This window comes from Alosa pseudoharengus, unplaced genomic scaffold (assembly GCF_046254945.1).
Source record: "Alosa pseudoharengus isolate Yale_2024_CS ecotype anadromous, Long Island Sound unplaced genomic scaffold, YU_APseudo_1.1 YU_APseudo_1.1_scf_18, whole genome shotgun sequence".
Taxonomy (NCBI): domain Eukaryota; kingdom Metazoa; phylum Chordata; class Actinopteri; order Clupeiformes; family Clupeidae; genus Alosa; species Alosa pseudoharengus.
Genome location: NW_027468650.1, coordinates 18,438,175 through 18,458,071, shown reverse-complemented (window position 1 = coordinate 18,458,071; position 19,897 = coordinate 18,438,175). Strand labels below are relative to the sequence as shown.

Below are 19,897 nucleotides of genomic sequence, written 5' to 3'. Positions count from 1 at the left end.
CTGAAATCTTAATACATTTTCAGACCAGGAGGAAAGCCTTGATTTTACAATAACACAACCATCAACATAATCAACACATTTCTCTAATAAGTGTGTTTAATAATATTCCTTTATATATTTCCAGAATCATCTACTGTCTCCTGGGAGTTACACTGCTGTCCATTAGTGCTATAATATGGTTCATACTGAAAAAGCACAGTATGTATACAGTACTGATATATCTACACAATGTAGGTCTGGGCATGTGGTTTCACCCATGTAGCCCGCGGACTAGGATGATAATCAGGGCCGGAGTGGGGCCACTTTTCAGCCCGGGAGTTGCAGGCCCAAGACCGGCCCAATTTTTCCATAGTGGTGGAAATTGGATAAATGAATGTAGTTTTTATTAGTATGGTTCAACAAATGTGTAAAGGTTATATAATAATTCACTTCAACTGAGAAGTTAACAAAAATATTCCACTATTCCACAAGTTAACAAAAACAGAAAGAAAGAAAGAAAGAAAGAAAGAAAGAAAGCCTTTATGAAATGTAGCCTATCCCACGCTTCCACAAAGAGGCATATTGAACTAATGTTTAGGCTATACATGCTTTTTTGCATGGGTATTGTTTGGTTATTTAGCCTAGCTACTCCTTTACTACACCCTCTTCTGAGCAAACAAGGCATATAGGTTTATCATGTAGCATAATTGCACTTTCTTACATTAAATAACTTTAATTTATCCTCTCTACTTGTCCCTGTAGTCATGGCCTCCTCATCACTAATATAGGGCTCATCATTTTCAATGGTCGACTGGTTGATCTGCTGTTCAGAGGCTACAATTTTTACCGCAAAGGCCTACACAGATCAAGCTTCAGTTTTGTTATTTGCATACTGCAAAATCTATGAATCGGATACAAAAGGCTATATTTTAAGTAATTTAATATGTTGCTTACGAATAGCTTGACAACGCTACAACGTCCAATAATTACATTGCTAATAATCATTTCCTATAGGCTATCTCTCTTTACCAGTTGCCACTTTTGTCTGTAATCTGGAAGCTATGCACATTTAGCAGCATTCTTTTTTTTTTTTTTTTTTTTTTTTTTTTTTAAATATTTGTTTGGGCTTTTTATGCCTTTAATTGGATAGGACAGTGGAGATTGACAGGAAGCGAGTGGGAGAGAGAGTCAGGGTGGGATCCGGAAAGGACCACGGGGCGGGAATTGAACCCGGGTCACCGGCGTACGGTGCAGGTGCCCCAGCCAGTTGCGCCACGGCTGGGGCCACATTTAGCAGTATTCTACCTGGCCGTTTCAGTCCCTCCTGGCCTCCTTCTACCATCCATCCTTCCTGACACTTATGGCTGTAGGGCCTGCCCGGCTGAGAAAACTTTTTGGAAAAGATGGGCTATATGGACCCAACCAACTCTTTTTGGGAGGGGTCCTCACATGGTAGGCTACAACCCATGCAGAGGCAACGGTGTAATGCACAGAATGCGGAACTGTATAGCCTACTTAACGTGACGAATGTCAACATTTTTTTTCCTCGACCGGCCCAAAAGTAAAGCGGCCCACTGGGAATACTCCTGATTCTCCCGATTACCCACCCCGGGCCTGATGATAATTCAGATAATTCAACCACACTTTGCAAGGCCTACCACACAACAACATTACCATTACATGAACCAATGTGTAACTCCAGATTAAGGCAATCAGAGAGGTTTTATAGTTTGACAAAATGTTTCACCTATCATATGACAAATCTGAGTACTATCTACAGGATTCTTACCCAGTAGTTTTTTTGTGGATTTCAATTCTGATTTAAATATTTGTCTTTTCAGAGAACAAAAAATGTCACGGGACAGACAGAAAGTCAAATTCTGAGGTAACTTTACAAAAATACAAAAAACAACCAAAAAAATCATATATTTTTTAATGTGTGTGTGTATGGGGGCGGGGGGTAGTGGGGTGTGTGGGAGGGGGATGATGAAAAAGTGTGTGTGTGTGGGGGGGGGGGGGGGGGTGGCTGGCAAGTGGCAAGAGAGATAGAGAGAAAAAGAGAAAAATAAATAAATAAATATCCCTGAGGTTTGAGGTTGATGAGAACTACCGCCCTGTCTCACTCCTGCCTTTCCTATCCAAAGGCATTGAACGAGCAGTCTCCAAACAGGTCTCTGACTTCCTTTCACAGAACAACCTTCTGGATCCAAATCAGTCTGGGTTCAAAAGCGGCCACTCTACCGAAACGGCTCTGCTGTCTGTAACAGAAGCCTTAAAAGAAGCCAGGGCCACCGCTCGGTCATCAGTACTCATTCTGCTTGACTTATCGGCTGCCTTTGACACGGTTAATCACCGCATCCTTCTCTCTATACTCGCTAACATGGGAATCTCCGGTTCTGCTCTCTCCTGGTTTGAATCCTACCTCACAGGACGCTCGTTTAACGTATCATGGCTTGGTCAGCTATCTGCACCTCACCATCTCACCACAGGGGTCCCCCAGGGCTCAGTACTGGGCCCCCTTCTCTTTGCTATCTACACCACCTCCTTGGGACAGATTATCCGTTCGCATGGCTTCTCATACCACTGCTATGCAGACGACACACAGCTCTATCTGTCCTTTCCACCTGATGACCCCTTGGTTTCAGCACGGATCTCGGATTGCCTCTCAGACATAGCTACATGGATGAAGGCACACCACCTCCAGCTGAACCTCTCAAAGACTGAACTGCTGGTCCTCCCAGCTAAACCTACCATACACCACGACATCAACATCAAATTTGACTCCCTGTCTGTTTCACCTACCAGGACTGCAAGAAATCTAGGAGTTGTTCTCGACAACCAACTAAACTTCTCAGATCATGTTGCCTCAGTCGCCTGGTCATGCCGTTTCGCACTCTACAATATACGGAAAATCAGGACTTACTTAACTCAAGATGCCACCCAACTTCTGGTTCAGGCAATAGTCATCTCACGACTCGACTACTGCAACGCCCTCCTGACAGGTCTCCCAGTCTGCGCAGTGAAACCACTTCAGATGATCCAGAACGCGGCGGCGCGCCTGGTCTACAACCAACCCAAGAGGGCACATGTTACCCCGCTACTCATCCAGCTACATTGGCTACCTATGGCGGCCCGCATCAAATTCAAGGCTCTAACGCTTGCCTACAAAGTAGTCTCCGGTTCTGCTCCCACCTACTTGCATGCCTTCATACAGACATACGCTACCTCCAGACCGCTGCGCTCCTCAGACGAACGACGTCTAGCTCTACCTCCGGTACGCTCAGGCCAATCCAAACTTTTCTCATCTGTTGTTCCTCATTGGTGGAACACACTGCCAGTTCCTACAAGGGCAGGGACATCCCTCTCCATTTTCAAAAAACTCCTGAAGACCCAGCTCTTTAGAGAACATCTCCTCTCATAGCAACACTTACAACAAGTCTTGCTGATCCTAGCACTCACCAGCCGTCTTAAACGGACACGTAACTGTTAAAAACAGCACTCACTGATGCACTTATTCTTACTGTACTTATTCTTATGTTTTTTAAATTGTCCTAATATTGTTGAGAATTGCTCTAAAACTTAAACTGTTTACCATGTTGTTAGTCGCTTTGGTTAAAAATGCGTCAGCCAAATGTAATGTAATGTAATGTAATGTAAAATGATATTCTTGTGATGATATTGCAGTTTTCAGAGATTTGAGATATAGTTCAACTACCATGAGCACATTATAATTTGGGAACTATGCTAAACTATTATATAAACAACTGAAATTAACATGGATCTATAGAGGTTTGTTTACACAAGGGAGTGGCGGGGCTTGATTTTCTCTCTCAATAGGCTGGAGATGATGTCACTTACAGCCATGTTTCCCACCAAAACAGAAGCATGGGCAAGGTAAATGCATCCTGAATGAGCTCAGCATATCGCACAGTAAATACATGCAGTAATTATTGGAACTAATAGGCCAACATGTGTGTATTTTTCTGTGTACAGTCACCGAGGTATCCTGTAGCTGATGATGTCACCTACAGTGCTGTTGCACAAAGACATATCCAGGTATGTTTGAATATGGGTTTCTCATGTTTATTTATTCATGCCAGTCATCAGAAGGTGACATAAAGATATATTGTCTGTTTGAAAAACCCCTCACAGATGGTACAGCCCAGAGCCCTAGAGAGTCCTATCTAAGGCTCTGGTACAGCCTACTGTCATATGTTTGAATTATGATTATTTCTATCCATAGGTGTTTAATGGAATAGTCCCAACATGTACATTACCAGTTAATATAGTGTACTGATACTGTGCAATTGAACATTTTATGGTCAGAAAAATGTAGAAAAGTTGATACTCATTTGCACTGATCCACCTGCAAATTGTGTAAATGAAGTCTTGTGATGATATTGCGTTTTTTTTTATAGATTTTAGATAGTAGTTTAACTGTCATGAGCAGCACATTATGATTTGAGTACTATGTCAAACCAACATAAGCAACTGAAATGAATGTGGATTTGCAGAGGTTTGCTTACACAAGGGAGTGGTGGGGCTGGATTTTGTTTCTCAATAGGCTGGAGATGATGTCACTTACAGCCATGTTTCCCACCAAAACAGAAGCAAGGGGAAGGTAAATGCATCCTGAATGAGCTCAGCATAAGAACCATGCAGAATTTATAGGCCAACATGTGTGTATTTTTCTGTGTACAGTCACCGAGGTATCCTGTAGCTGATGATGTCACCTACAGTGCTGTTGCACAAAAACATATCCAGGTATGTTTGAATAGTCTATGGTTTTCTCATGTTTATTTTTTTCATGCCAGTCATCAGGAGGAGACATAAAGATCTGTTGCCTGTTTGAACAAACCCTCAGATACAGCCTACTGTCATGTGTTTGAATTATGATTATTTCTATCCATAGGTGTTTTATGGAGTATTCCCAAAATGTACATTACCAGTTAATATACAGTATAGTGCACTGATACTGTGGTCAGAAAAATGTAGGGAAGTTGACACTCATTTGCACTGATTCTGCAAATTGTGTAAATGAAGTCTTGAGATGATATTGCAGATAGTTTAACTATCGTGAGCACATCATGATTTGACAACTATGCCAAACCAACATAAACAACTGAAATAATTATGGATTTACTGAGGTTTGCTTATAGAAGGTAATAGGGGAAGTTGGTTGTTTCTCAATAGGCTGGAGATGATGTCACTTACAGCCACGTTTCCCATCAAAATAGAAGCATAAGAAAGGTAACGAGCTGAACGAGCTCAACATATTTAACATACATGCAGAACTTGTGTAATTATTGAAGCTATAGGCCAACATGTGTGTATTTTACTGTGTACAGTCACTGATGTATCCTGTAGCTGATGATGTCACCTACAGTGCTGTTGCACAAAGACATGTCCAGGTATGTTTGAATAGTCTATGGTTTCTCATGTTTGTTCACGCATGCGTTGGGTAGCATTCTAAAGAAACCTTTATCTCTTTTCTTGTTTCTATAGCTTTAAAAAACAGCCCAGCCAATGATGTGAAAACATCTGTGAATATGTGGATATTGCTGCATCTCTTTGCTGCCTCCTCTTCTCCTCCCTCTGTTTTTAGACCTTATTTCACTATACCAGAACCACTGTAACTCTAGGCTTTTGTTACATTTATCATTAATAATTCTGTGAAAGTTGTCAATTAATAAATTAAGGCCTACATGTCAATCAAGTGTAAGTGGGTATGAGGGAGCTTGACATGAAATGAGAGTGTGTTATCTATCTACAGAGATCTACCTTGTCTGTGTACAACCACCGACACATCTAAGCATTTGTGAAGGATTGTGTGTGGTACTAAATTAGCTAACTGTTTTTTTTTCAGGTAATACTGTAAGTCAGCTGTTTTTCATGAGCAATGAATTTGGCACGTTGTAAGTGATAGGCCTACAATTTACAGCCCTAAGATGTCATGTCTGAATGTTAAACAGAACGTTGATTTTGGAAGATGTCACAGTTTCACCTTCTTTTAGGATTCCCAGACATTCAATCTTTTGCTAGCCATTGCCTTACTGATATTTTCTGATACTGATATTTTGGGTGTAATATTTGAAACCTTAATTTCATATGAATTCTATAGTGTTCTTTGTTGATAACTAAGAGGTATGCATTTGTATGTTTTGGATTCATATTTTCCTTGATAGGATAAAATTTAGTTATTGTATTCCATAAATATGTCCCCTAATATGTCCAGCCTCAGTGGAAAAATAAAACACATGATGATTTATGATGACTCTTGTTTTTTTTAATTTAGTATTAGTAGTTTATTTATGTTGTATTTATCCATGTATGTGTGCCATGTGCTATTACAGTTTACACACTTTTGTGCTTACAAAAACCCTGTGGCACAATTTCCGAAGCCTGACATTCAAGGTCAAAAAGCTTAAAATCTGCAAAAATACAAGCCAATTAATTATTGAATTCCTGATTTCTTATAGCATCTTTAAAAACATTGCACACATAATTCACACAGCAGTCAAGCAGTGACATGTACTGTAAGTATTTTCAGGGGACTTCTTGTGTACACATAATTCACCAGAACAACTTATTCACACTGTTAGAGGAAGAAGTAAACTATTATTATGAAGTTTGAGTCTAGCAGTTGTTGGTTGTTATGGAGACAGCTGTGTGGTTTTGGGTGTGTGTGCATGCAGTGTAGTGTGAGTGGCTCAGTTGAGTAAAAGTGTCAAACATATTCTGTGTGTCTCTGTTTCTTTCCAAAACTTAATAGTACTGTCCTTCAAAAAAACAACACAGTCACACAGTCACAGTCCATTTTTTTGTATGTGACAAAACCCAATCAGAGGGTTGGATATAGTCACACAAGCCTCTTTCATGAACTCTACAGAATTATTCCCTGAATAATCCCCTAAATATTTCCACAATTAATATGAATATCAAACAGGTTAGGCCAAATAGGTTAATCATTATAATAATGTAGTAGTACAGTAGCTTCAATAGTAAGGTGCTGAAGTAGTTAATGTGGCCAGACTATTGTGTGCTAAACATATCTGAACAATGAACTGAAAATGCAACACCAGGGTTCAAAAACTAGCATTTACCATTTTCAAACTATTACTAAAACAGTATTCCAATTTGTTTGTATAAAGAAACACATCATATTTCAGTGCAGGCCCGGAGTGGGTAATCGGGAGAATCGGGAGAATTCCCGGTGGGCCGCTTCACTTTTGGGCCGGTCGAGGGAAAAATATTGGCATTTGTCACATTAATTTATCTTCTCTTAAAGTTGGCTACACACGTTCACATTCTATGCCTAACACCGCAGCCTCTGCATGGGTTGTTCTCCCTTCCCAAGAAGAGTTAATTGGTTGGGTCCATATAGCCCGTCTTTCCTAAAAAGTTTTCTCAGATACCAGCCGGGCCGGCCCTACCGTAGTGATAAGCGTCAGGGAGGATGGATATAGAAAGATGCCATGAGGGACTGAAAAGGCCAGGTAAAAAAGATGAAAAGTATTGGAGGGAAATGCTGCCAAATGTGCCATGCTTCCAATTTTTTTTGAAGAGGACAGACATAAGTGGCAACTGGTAAAGAGAGATAGCCATGATTATAACGGCGTAATTGGGCTAATAACCTACTGGACGTTGTAGCGTTGTCAACCTATTCGCAAGTAACATATTAAATGAATTAAAATATTAGCATTTTGGTATCATCCAATATGGCTATTCATAGACTTTGCAAATATTATGCAAATATTGATAACAAAACTCAAGCTTGATCTGTGTATAGGCCTAAAAACAAAAGTAGCCTGAGCAGCAGATCAGCCAGTCCCCCGCTGAAAATGATGAGCCCGAAATTAACTATGACTATAGGGACAAGTAGAAAGGATAATAGAGTTAACCATATGAATTAAAGTTATTTTATGGAAGAAAGAACAGTAGGCTATGACAGCAGTCTACATGATCAACCTATATGGCTTGTTTGCTCAGAAGTGGATGTAGTAAAGGAGCAAATCACCAAACAACAACATGATAGCTGACCCATGCAGAAAAAACATGTAAACAATACAGTAGTTCAATATGCCTCTTAGTGGAATTGTGGGATACATTTCAAATGCTTTATTTCTTCCTTCCTGTTTTTGTTAACTTATCAACCTATCCTTGTGGAATAGTGGAATATTAGCCTATAATAAAAACTACAGGATAGTAAGAGCTGAAATGTTGCCTTATTTATCCAATTTCCACCACCACTAAAAAAGTGGGCCGGTCTTGGGCCTGAAACTCCCGGGCTGAAAAGTGGCCCCACTCCGGCCCTGTTTCAGTGCTAGTATAATATACACAAGTTGTCAAAGTTCTTCAAGGCAGAAAACGTATAGAATTAGTGAAGATATACAGTACTAATTATTTCTAGTTTAATATACAAAATAGTTGCTAAAATTCTTCAGCACAGAAAGATAGATTTATTCAAGTTATACTGTACTAGTCAAAAGTGTGGACACACATGCACATTTTTCCTTTAATTAGACTATTTTCACATTGTAGAACAAAACTGAACGTCAAAAACATCAAAAAGATTTTGCAGCCAACTTTTGCTGCCAAGACAGCACACCCTTTCTTTCAGCATTCTCTCAGTTAACTGAATAGACACCTGGTGGCCTATATGGTTTTTGCAGTCCTGAAGGAGTTCCCATACATTGACTGCTGTTCTTACACTCATGTAAATTAAATGGCATTCTGTAATCATCTCGAAGATGGTTCTGCTCGATTATGCCAATATAGTGTGCAAAGTCATCATGAAGGTAAATGGAGGCTACTTTGAAGACTACATGAAACAGATAGATAGAAAGATACATTGATAGATAAGTGACAGAGTGCCGTCACTACAGTTGAGTATGCGCTCTGATTGCCATACCAACGGGCCTGGTTCTTTGGCGTTGCGGTCAAGCTGGAGCTTTAGTGGAGACCCGGGTGCCAGGAGGTCATCAGAAGCTTGCCCAGTGTGTGAGCTGTATGAGGGACCCCCAGGATAGGTTGACCCCAGTGTGAGGGACCGAGAAGTACAGTTGGTGGTTGCGTGAGAGACGTCTGTGTGTGTGAAGTGCATGGGCAAGCTTCCCGAAGGGGAGTGGGGTAGTGTGACGGAGTACCGTCACTACAGTTGAGAATGTGCTCTGACTGCCATAAAAAAAAAAAAGAGAACATTTGGATTTTATAATTGAAAAGGAAGCATACCCTAGACATGCCTTATTGAAAAACGATTCTTAGAGAACAGAAGTTGAATAGCACACTGTGCTGATGGTCAACAGGAACATGAGGAATGAGGACTAAAGGGTTTCATACTTTAAAAGAACCTTGGTGTTTCATATGTAAGTGTCAAAAGAAAACTGGGAGCTATTATTTTCATAGTGCCCAGAATGTTTACGACAACTTGCTTCTTTTAAAACCTTCTGCTGATGGTCAACACTGATGAGGAAGTGGACCTTTACTTTCTTAGAATTTAGTTTCATATCTTTTTTATCCTGGTGTGGCTATAGGAGAGCAGAGCAACAAAGCTACCACATTGCATTTACTTGTCTATCAATTTCTCTTTGCCAAAGAAATTCTGCCTTGTGCTCAGTTTTGGACTCTAAAGGCTGATAATATGATTCTGCGAGAGATCTGTCACTACTACCAAAGGAAGAGTCAGAATCCCATCACCTGCGGCCTGGGTGCATTCAGCTGCTAAACTGGACAGCCAATAATGCCACAGGCCACACAGTGTTGTCTTGGCCAATTTTAACTTCTCACACTCTGACTCATCCTGACCTCATGAGCTGAGTCTTCATGCCTGCACAGTTTGGTTTGATGTGAACACAGCTTCTCAAAAGACAACATAAACCATATTATGACTGTCCCCCGCTACACTTGTCTTCTCCAGAGCCCATAATGTCACTCTGAGTCAGCATGCTTTTGATTTACAGTCAATAACTATAATTGCATTAATGTCAAAGACACATTTATACCAACAGACATCTAATCATATACATGCTATATAATGGCCTGCAATGCCATATTTGATCCGCTCTCATTAGTGTCGTGATGTTATTTTATGACTAATGTAGTGAATGTGGGGCATGTGGCGCAAGTGGCGACAGCGTCCATATTATGTTTGGGTCCAAGTGCCGACGGAGATCCAGCTTTGAATCTGACCTGCAGTCATCTTCCGATCCCACCCCATCTCTCTCTCTCTCTCTCTCTCTCTCTCTCTCTCTCTCTCCCACTCACTTCATGTCGATATGTCACTGTCCTGCCTAAATAAATGATGCAATAAATGAATAATGGTAGCTTCACAGGATTCACAGAAATCATGTGGACATCACACTTCAACTCGAAACACAAACTCACACAGGAACCTGCAGCGTTACTTTTCTGTCAGCTTTTATTGAAATGTGATTGTCTGCATTATTCAGTGTTTGAAAGGATTTTCCCAGACCTACAATGACAGCCTTGGCAGGACACACTAGACAGTTACAAGGTTTCTTTTTTACAGTTGCTGTTGTCTTGGTATTGTACATCAAACTCCAAACCTCTGATTTGAGAGATGGCGAGTAAAGAGTTGAAATTAAAATTACAGTGTGTATATTGATGAAAAGGTATGTAAAATGGTCACGCCAGGGGTGCTTGTAATGTAAGCAAATTAAAATATGTTCCAAGTCAGCCAAATATTTAGCATTTTCAATGAATATCATTTAAATCGTATTATGTTTGTGTCAAACTAAAAGTCTTCCTTTGTTATATCACATAATTTCAAATTCAGTCAACTGAGGCTGTCACTATTTGCATTATGTACCAATGGAACTGAACACAGAGCAATCAAAGAGTTGAACATTACAAAGCATTTAAAGTTAAGAAAATGACAATAACACACACTTTCTTTTGCAATGAACAAGCGATTGCTACAAATAGAGGTAATGAAAGTTTGGATTAATGACAGAAAACATACTGTATCTTAACCACTGGTCAAAGATGTGACTGTATATTGCAGCAGAGTTTAGCTACAGCAACACTTCTCTTCCCGTACCTTATTAACATGTTCGCAATACTTCAGCAGGGGCAGTGGTGCTTGTGTGTATGAGGGTGCGTATTGAGGGAGAGGTGTTCCTGTCCTGTCTCCTGCATCTCTCTTCCTCTTGTCAATACAAGGGACTGGACTGGAAAAAAGTGCTGCAAATCTTTCTGTCCATGGCTGTGGTTCACTGTGTGGTTGTACAGAATGGAAATAAATCCACTTGAAGTTCAAATCCCAAATTTGGAGGCAGATGAAAATTCAGGATTTATGGGTTGCTTGAAAAAGAGGAATGTCAAACTGCCTTTGGTCTCAACATTATGGCCCTACATGTTCACTGGTTCTTGTGGCCATTTCACTGTAAAATTACTCTTTTTTGCCAAGATGTGGTATTTCAGTGAAACGTATTTCAAACTGTGATAGAGCAACTTAACAACCCCACCACCAACAAAAACATCAACATGTAACATATCTTAAGAAAACATTTATTTGAGTGGATTCTTTGGAATGTCACTGTCATGATTTCACTTCAAGACATAAAGGACAGAACTTTGATTTTTGTTTTTTGTTTTTTCAAAATGTATGAGTGTTTGAATACAAAACATTAATTTCCACTTTAAGGCTTTGCTGTTTTATTCATTGTTATTTTGTTACCTCCTACCACAGCAAATTACAGAAGCAGTATTGAAAATAAAAGTCATTTTTCCTCTTCATCTGTTAAAAAAAATTGCATAAAATTTTGAATGACGGTACAAAAACTAAAGAAATGAATAGGCTGTGGACATAGACGGGTAAGACTTAACTCTAACTCCTTTTCCAAAAATTAAATATGCTAATATACATTTAAAAAAGTCATCACATTGTCTGAAACTATATAAAACAGGGAAAAGAAGGAACACTGAGTATGTTTTTTTTGTTTATTTTCCTTTCTTTTTTAAACAACATGAATACTATAAACACAAACAGCTTTTAAATATATTTATCAGTGCAACATTGTTTCTGCTTTTAATTCTCGCTAAATTATCCATCCTCTCTAGTTACCAGACTGAAGTTATCCACTTGAAGCTTGTACTTAAGTGTTGATGTTGCAAAAAACGGCCAGAGAATGTGGTTGCCACAGTTCACAACAAAGCTTGAATATACCAAAGAAGCTTTAACAGAGAAACCCCATTACCAACTCTTCAGATTATACGTCTAGAAATACTAGCGAAAGACCAAACATTCTACTGACTAGTGGGTCAGTATTGACAGTTTGGTGGTCTCCAAAGATCACTCCTTTATTTTTAGTACAATATAGCTGCAATACAAAAGAAATCATATGATCTCCTCTCATGATGTCTTCTGTTCCCTGTTATTTAATCTCAAGAGTCATCTCTCCACCCTCACATAGATTCACAATAGCATATGTATGACGGAGTGAGTGAGTCAATGGTTGCAAATGCAGTCACACAAGGTGCAGTGAAGGACCTCTGACAGGTAAGGCCACAGTCCTTTGGTAAAGACTCAACAGCCAATGGCCAGCTATCCGAATGACATCACTCAGCTCCAGCATCCAGTGGCCACACCAGTGGTCACGCGCCCTGATGTCAACAACACAGATGGCCTATGAAATCGCAGGGCACTGTGAAGAGGCCGGCAATGTGACATAACGAGTGCCAAAGCCCCAGGCTTGCTGTGAACAGATGGTAGCACCATTCTTAGAATTCACTTTTCCCCAGTCACAGGGCCCTAGGAGTATTCAAGCTTTGATGGCGGTGAAAGTAGCACTTTTTTCCAAGACAACACATAGGCCTATAGTACAACATGATTAAATGTGGCTATACCACTGTCACTGTCCCACTGAATTTGCAAGGCAATGTATTCTTGTTTTTTGTCCTGTAGTGTTCGAAAAAGTCTATTTGGTTTCTTGACAGACATTCCATGCATGATTCATTGTCTCTGAGATAGGCCAAGACCACTGGAATGAACTCTCCTCAATACACACTATATGGAAATGACAAACAAAGCAGAACAATCCAACTGAGCGTGATTGAGAGAATGTAAAAGAATGTCAGAGACAGAAATAGTGATCCACAGAGATCAAAGGAGAGTGAATAATAGACAGTAATAACATAAAAAGCAAAGTGAGGGGACAGAGACTTTACTTTGCTTCAAAGACAAACATCACTGATGGAACAAATTTAGCTACATAATATCATGTGGCTCTCTCTGCTACTGCCATTAGGCTTATATGTGTGAGTATCTGTTTGTTTTGTCCTGTCCTGTTTGTTCACTAGCTCTAGCCTACTCACTTGTGAATCTACACACTGGGGTAGAAGAGTCAGATGATATGGTGGTTTACATATGTGTTTCATGTGTCTGAATTGACTAGCTGGATAGACGCACGCGCACACACACACACACACCACTACACCCCCACGCATCCGCAAACACACACACACACACACACACACACACACACACACACATACACATGTGCACACCCATACCCACACCCACACCCACACCCACACACACACACAGGGCTGGTAAAACAACAAAAAAACGAGAACAAAACTACCTCACACTGATCACTTTCACAAAACAGCCAGACAATTCTATTTACAACACAAAACCCAAGGAAAAGGAATACTGCAGCTTTTAAAATCCATTTACTTTTTTCTTTTCTTTTTTTTAAGAAAGTGATTGGTGGTGGGGGCTTTAAAATATATTAAAACTTATGTACAATATGTTGGCCTTCCCATACACGCTCCATAAAATGTACTTTGTTTTTGCATACCTGACCACACTCCTACCATTGAAAGGAAAGGGATGCAAAACTTTAGAAAATAAATTCACAGAGAATGCTAAAAGAGATGCACTTAAAGGCACTGTTGGAACCATATATGCTTTTCTCCCCATTCGCGAATCAGGATGGGCAAGATTCTGGTCTTGCTTTGATGATAGAACCCTTTACTCACACCATGGTTCATTTTGGGTTTTTCAACACAAAAGAACATTCTGAAAATAAAAAATAAACTTTTTATTCTCAGAGAAAAAGATAAATACTTTAAACATGATATTGGTCTCAACACCAGCATCTGATTGTAAAAAAGGAAAAACAAGAAAAAAAATAATATTAATCATAAAAATTTATAAAATAAAATTAAAATAATCTCAATCATCTGTACATATTTTTTGTTGATGTAGTTTTTTTTCCTCATATTTTGTACACAGTGTCCCCCCCTACTGGTAGGTTCCTTTCACTGCCGCTCCTGAGAAAAGCATGGCTCAGTCACAACCTCAGACTGGCTCCCCGCAAACCTCCAGAGTTTTCTCTTCGTCCAGTGAGAGAGTCTTGGCAGTCCATTTAGCCTGGCCCTTTTTCTGTAGGGGATGGTGGGCTCCTCTCTCATTGGTCGCGCTCATGCCTCTGAGTACGAGTTCTGTGTGTTGAGCTTGTCCTTCTTGAGCTTTACCCCGTCCACAAGCTCAAAGTTATAGTTCTCCAGAGCGGATAAGTTCCTGTCTGCCATGCCCCCGTGGGAGCAGGCACAGTAGAGGACGACGCCACATATGGCCCCCAGGAAGACCCCGAGGGCGCTCATGGCGATGATGGTGATGAGGATGGGGTCCAGAGTCTTGAGCATGTTCCCTCCGCCGATCTCACTGCTCTCTACCATGCGGGGGAAGTCTGTGATCTCCTCCACTGTGCGGGCACAAGCAAGAGGTGACACGTCAGAGACATGAAGCAAAACACAAAAGCCACAGAGAAAAGACAACAGAGACATGGATGTGAAATTCAAAAATCTGATAAAGTGACTTGCACGTGACGTACAGATTTCATTCGGGATGTCCTCAGGCAGCATGGGTTCAGTCGAAACAGCAGGATCTACAGACAGAAACACCAATGATAAGGGATGGCATGGGCTTGGTGCATAAAAGAGTCCGGGGATTTTGCTCAGTCCAAATCCATGTAAAACCAGGCTTAACATAGCACACACACACTCAAAGAATCTACTCACCTCTGCATTCAGCCATGTTGAGATTGTCCAGAATCTTGATGTCATCCACTGCAATGTTCCCAAAACTCTTCCTCTCGACTGCAGCTTCAATGACCACCTGTTGGGCAGGAGGGGCAAGTTAACACGTGACCTTGCATCTGCTATGGAGTGAATTTATGACATTAACTCCGGCCATTTTTTACATAGATCTCTGTTTCTCGAGTACTCTTGGTACAAAAAAAGTCAGGAAGCTGTAGTGCTCCACTCTTTAAAATCATCATGGACATTGTGGAGTGAGTTTTGGGAACTGTACCTGATATGGTTTACTGGACATTGTGGAGTGAGTTTTGGGAACTGTACCTGATATGGTTTACTGGACATTGTGGAGTGAGTTTTGGGAACTGTACCTGATATGGTTTACTGGACATTGTGGAGTGAGTTTTGGGAACTGTACCTGATATGGTTTACTGGAGTGGGGCACTGGTACACGGCCCTCCCTCCAGCGGTTGCCTTGGTGACCGCTGACAGTCCAGAGCAGGATGTCAGCAGGGCCCTTGGCGCCCTCCTTGCGTTGCTTGATGTGCAGCGTGCCGATGTGTGAGCCCACCATGTGGTACCAGAAGGACAGGCACAGGTCCGACTCCTGCGATGCCACCTCTGGGCTCACGATGCGCGCCACCTCAGTCTCGTGGGCACCCGGCGAGAGGATGATGAAGTTCCCTGAGCCGCCTGAGAATTTCAATTTTAATGGAGTCAGTTTAGATTTGCCATGTTGGATGAGGTGAAGGCAGTTTGCCAAGATACATTACACTGTAGCTAAGTTTTATTTACTATAATTACAAAGGGGGTCAGTGCACATTATCCTGATTGAGTATTATTTCCTATTTGATTTCTCTCTTTCTCTCCGTCACCTTTGTGGTCCATATTAGGTCCTGTGTTAAGGGTGGGTGTGCCACTGGTTTGAATCTGCCATCTGAATCCATTGTCTTCTAAACTCCAACGACAGAATGATGGCTCATGGAAGCCAAAATCACAGGCAAACCATGTAAAACCTGTGAAACAAAAAACCCACAAAGATGCTCAATTATTGCTAAACTATACTACAATATCCACTACAACACTACCCTACTTTATCATACGTTTCTAACACAGCTACAATTTATGTGTGCAACAAGTATCTACTATTCCCGTGCCTTAATTCTACACTTGAAAAAATACAATGGCCCAATAGGGGGCAGCAAAGCTCTATCACAGAGTATGAATCTGATGTGCTGCAAGATATACTACCAACAACAGACACCGAATAACAAAGAAGAAAGACAGAATAGGCAGAGACAGTCCAGAAAAAGGAAGTAGACTACATATTACAGGTTGCACATGGCAGGATGTTCCACAATATATATATATATATATATATATATATATAAAACAATAACTCATAACTGTTTTAACTGTGTTAGAAAACAACAGAAGCACAAAGAGATCAGGAGAATGTCAACACCGGAAAATGAGAGGATGAGAAGAAAAAACAGAGGAAGAGGGAGGCATTCTAATAGCATGCTCAGATAGGACAGCAGCTTTCACTTAAAGCCCACAGCGAGGGGCAGCTTTTTAATGAGGCCAGCGGTGCTCTTTAAAGGAAATGGCTAATATATTAGGGCAGCATTTCCCCAAGACAATCCCCCCCAGAGAGAGAGTGAGAGTGAGAGAGTGAGAGAGAGACTGATAGAGATGGAGAGGAATAGAAATTAGCCTCATATTGTTATTCAGTGCTATGGAGAAACATCCAAAAGAAACAGAATGAAATAAATGGAGTGCAGAGATTGCAGTGAAGAGAAAGGGGAGGGAGACAGAGAGGAAGACAGCGAAGTCAGAGGGAGACACGTCTAGAAATGCCTGTAGCAGCCACTGGGCTTTTGTCTGTGCGCCCATCATTTTGTTCTCTCAGCATAAGACAGAAAGAGAGCAGAAATTCCTTTCAATAAGAATGTCAGACCTGTGCTCCGACACAGAGCATCAAGTCTATTTATCCAGGCAACGATGAGGAAAGAATTCCCAGCAAAAACCCACAGGGCAGGCACTCTGCCACTAGCGCTGAGGAACATACGCCCGTTTCCAATTAAAAAGGCTTTGTTTTGCCTTTTCCATCTCTGAAAGGATTAAGGCTGGATCAGTGCAGAGCGGGGAGGGGGATATGTCTTCCTGCCCCAGTCCAAGGCTTGTTCTGTGCACAATGTGTTAGACAGAGTACACCTCGGCACAGTCCACCCCAGGAGCAGACTGTTAACTAAATTGCTCTGCTGAATCCATATTCTAGTGAGTCCATCCACTGCCATGCAGTTACCAGGCAAACACAGACTAGCTTCTATTTTAATTAGTCAAGGTCAGCTAAAAGGGAGAGGAGAGAAAGAGAAAGAGAGAGAGAGAGAGAGAGAGAGAGAGAGAGAGAGAGAGAGTTGTGTGTGTGTGTGCCTCGGGTAAAGGGAATGAAAGGTGCAGTCCATTATCATACATTTGATTGATAATAACTCAGCACAGACACAAACACAGTGAAGAAGCATATTGGCAACACAATCACTGCTGTTTCAGACACAAAAACGTGGGCAGAAAAAAGCCCTCAGGAAGAGAGAGAGAGTTTACTGAGACATCCATCAACAGTGAAAACAGCAAAGAGAAATGAGCTGGAAAAAGAGTATGGAAAAAAAATGTACCTTGCTCCTCTGGAACTGTCTCCAACTCGGTTGTCGTTTCTGGCATGATGGTTCCTCCTGCTGGACAGCGGTAAAAGAACAGTTAGACATGCGCTAACATCTCTCTACTGTACTTCAGCCAAGCTATTCATATCTAATGGCCATGCTGTTTTAAGAGAATTGCTGTATATTTACTGTTCTCTGTCTGCAGTTCATATGCTGTTGAACTGTTGCGCTTGATAATGATGATAATGGGTTGTTTTCTTTTTTAAATCAATGTGGATTTGGTGAGTCACTGTGCGTAGGATATTCTGCCTGGCTGAACTGAGCTAAAGTGAGGTGGGCTCTGTGGCAGAGCTACTCATTCATTAGTGTCATTCTATCTATCCAGAGAGGGGGGGCTGAGTGCCCGTCACTGCTCTGATTTGAGAAGACCTACTTTCCCCTCGTTCTGTGTGGACAGAGAGGCCCCAGTATGCTCATGCTCACACCAAGAGACTGCAGTCTAGAGGACAAGTACAAGGGTGTCTGGATGTAGGGTGTGTGCGTGTGTGTGTGTGTGTGTGTGTGTGTGTGTGTCTGTGCATGCATAGGGAAAAATCAAATGCAAAAGGGTGGAAAGAGCACAGATCATCATCCTCGTGATCTTAATACTCAATACTGGATGTGTGCAAGAGTGACACAACAGGTGCTGGAGCCAGCGGTTTGTGAAATGCTTTCTGTGCAGGTGTTGAGAGTGCTCAGGTGTTAAAAGAGATAGATAGAGAGAGGGAGAGAGAGAGAGAGAGAGGAAGAAAGAGAGAGAGAGATATAGAAGGGTGTTAGTTGATCAGGTGCATTCTGGATGCAGTGGGTTATTATGAGTGCAATGGTGCATGTACGTGTCAGTGTCACAGTGTCAGTATGTGTCAGTGCGCTCAATCGTATGTGTGAGAGTGTATCGTTTGCGTGTGAGTCTACAAGTGTGTTTGTGTGTCTGTGACTGTGTGCATGCATGCGAGGGATTAGGGGGCTGCAGTCTCATTGGGGTGGCGTTGGCACCTGTCAGCTCGTAGTCATCACCTGTTCCACTGTGGCAGTTGGCCTGCTCGTCATCACACTCATCTGATGGCGTAGTGCTGGGGGCCGGCGTGGTGGGAGCAAGAGTCGGTGCTAGAGAGAGAGAGAGAGAGAGAGAGAGAGAGAGAGAGAGAGAGAGAGAGAGAGAAAGAGAAAGGGAGAGAGAGAGAGAGAAAGGGAGAGAGAGGGAGAGATATTGAGCTACAGTCAGTGGCATTTCATCAGTGCTGCTTTATTGCTTCTGCAAAGCAAACAAACACTTGTCCGACCAGCTCCATGAACCCTACTCTGTAGTCTGGATCTGGCAGGGTATAAATAGTGCGTGTGGATCTGAGGCTGGCGTGCGGGCCACTGCCGCTGTGGCCGGTGGGCAGCCACGCCTTGGGCCGCACCGCGCAGCTGAGGCTGCCAGCAGACCTGTCATTAGGGCCCGGAGGGCCCCCTTTGGATGTGGGGAGGCCCTTGAGGAGTGGCGTGGCATACGCTGCGGCGTGGGGCCCCTGGTCTGTGGCAGAGTGGGCAGGCAGCGGACAGGACCGCTCTGTTTACTCAGGGCTGTAATGAATCTCATCACGGGGATCACTGGGCTTTCCCCAGTTAGAGGGGTCAAGGAAGGCAAGGATGTATTAGAAAGATGTCATTCAAGTCATCAAGGACAGAGAGAGAGAGAGAGAGAGAGAGAGAGACAGAGAAAGAGAAAGAGAGAGAGAGAGAGTAAGAAGGAGGGGAAGGGAGGGAAAGGGATCTAAGAGAAACTAAGATCTATCAGATGTTGTGGAAAGCAATGGAAATGTGAGCCAGGTCAGCAGGGGTACACACGGGGTGAATAGGTCAGAAGTGTGTGTGTGTGTGTGTGTGTCAGAAGTATGTGTGTGTGTGTCAGTGTGTCTGCGCATGTGTATGTGTGTGTGTGTTGCAAACCACAGACATGTGCATCAGCTCTGTATAAGCTTGTGTTCTGCAATGTCTGTTGTCGCCAAAGCCTTGTTTGATTGTTTGCGTACATGATGATGATTTTGTGGGTACATGCATCTGAGCTGTATACACAGTGCTTGTGTGTGTGTGTGTGTGTGTGTGTGTGTGTGTGTGTCTGTGTGTGTGTGTGTGTGTGTGTGTGTGTGTGTGTATGTGGCAGGGGGTGC

General features: G+C 41.9%; 2 protein-coding genes across 10 annotated transcripts in view; one reads left to right on the top strand and one right to left on the bottom strand.

Moving 5' to 3' along the window:
• nck1b (NCK adaptor protein 1b) overlaps nt 1–6,258 on the top strand; it is an 88,309-nt gene extending 82,051 nt beyond the window's left edge. For 2 of the 5 annotated variants that reach the window (XM_076290396.1, XM_076290397.1), the window contains 9 exons: nt 125–198; nt 1,821–1,864; nt 3,817–3,873; nt 3,973–4,035; nt 4,544–4,600; nt 4,681–4,743; nt 5,173–5,229; nt 5,328–5,390; nt 5,485–6,258. In XM_076290396.1, coding sequence (XP_076146511.1) covers nt 125–198; nt 1,821–1,864; nt 3,817–3,873; nt 3,973–4,035; nt 4,544–4,600; nt 4,681–4,743; nt 5,173–5,229; nt 5,328–5,390; nt 5,485–5,490 — 484 coding nt within the window. In that variant the 3' untranslated portion in view covers nt 5,491–6,258. The remainder of the gene's footprint in view (nt 1–124; nt 199–1,820; nt 1,865–3,816; nt 3,874–3,972; nt 4,036–4,543; nt 4,601–4,680; nt 4,744–5,172; nt 5,230–5,327; nt 5,391–5,484) is intronic. The other 3 variants (XM_076290395.1, XM_076290394.1, XM_076290398.1) reach the window with 2 other exon arrangements.
• Nucleotides 6,259–11,492: 5,234 nt separating this feature from the next.
• The window catches only part of nrp1a (neuropilin 1a), a 64,844-nt gene continuing 56,439 nt past the window's right edge, over nt 11,493–19,897 (bottom strand). For 2 of the 5 annotated variants that reach the window (XM_076290390.1, XM_076290389.1), the window contains 7 exons: nt 18,738–18,848; nt 17,718–17,777; nt 15,918–16,058; nt 15,461–15,735; nt 15,028–15,124; nt 14,841–14,894; nt 11,493–14,711 (listed from right to left, as the gene is read on the bottom strand). In XM_076290390.1, coding sequence (XP_076146505.1) covers nt 14,428–14,711; nt 14,841–14,894; nt 15,028–15,124; nt 15,461–15,735; nt 15,918–16,058; nt 17,718–17,777; nt 18,738–18,848 — 1,022 coding nt within the window. In that variant the 3' untranslated portion in view covers nt 11,493–14,427. The remainder of the gene's footprint in view (nt 14,712–14,840; nt 14,895–15,027; nt 15,125–15,460; nt 15,736–15,917; nt 16,059–17,717; nt 17,778–18,737; nt 18,849–19,897) is intronic. The other 3 variants (XM_076290391.1, XM_076290392.1, XM_076290393.1) reach the window with 3 other exon arrangements.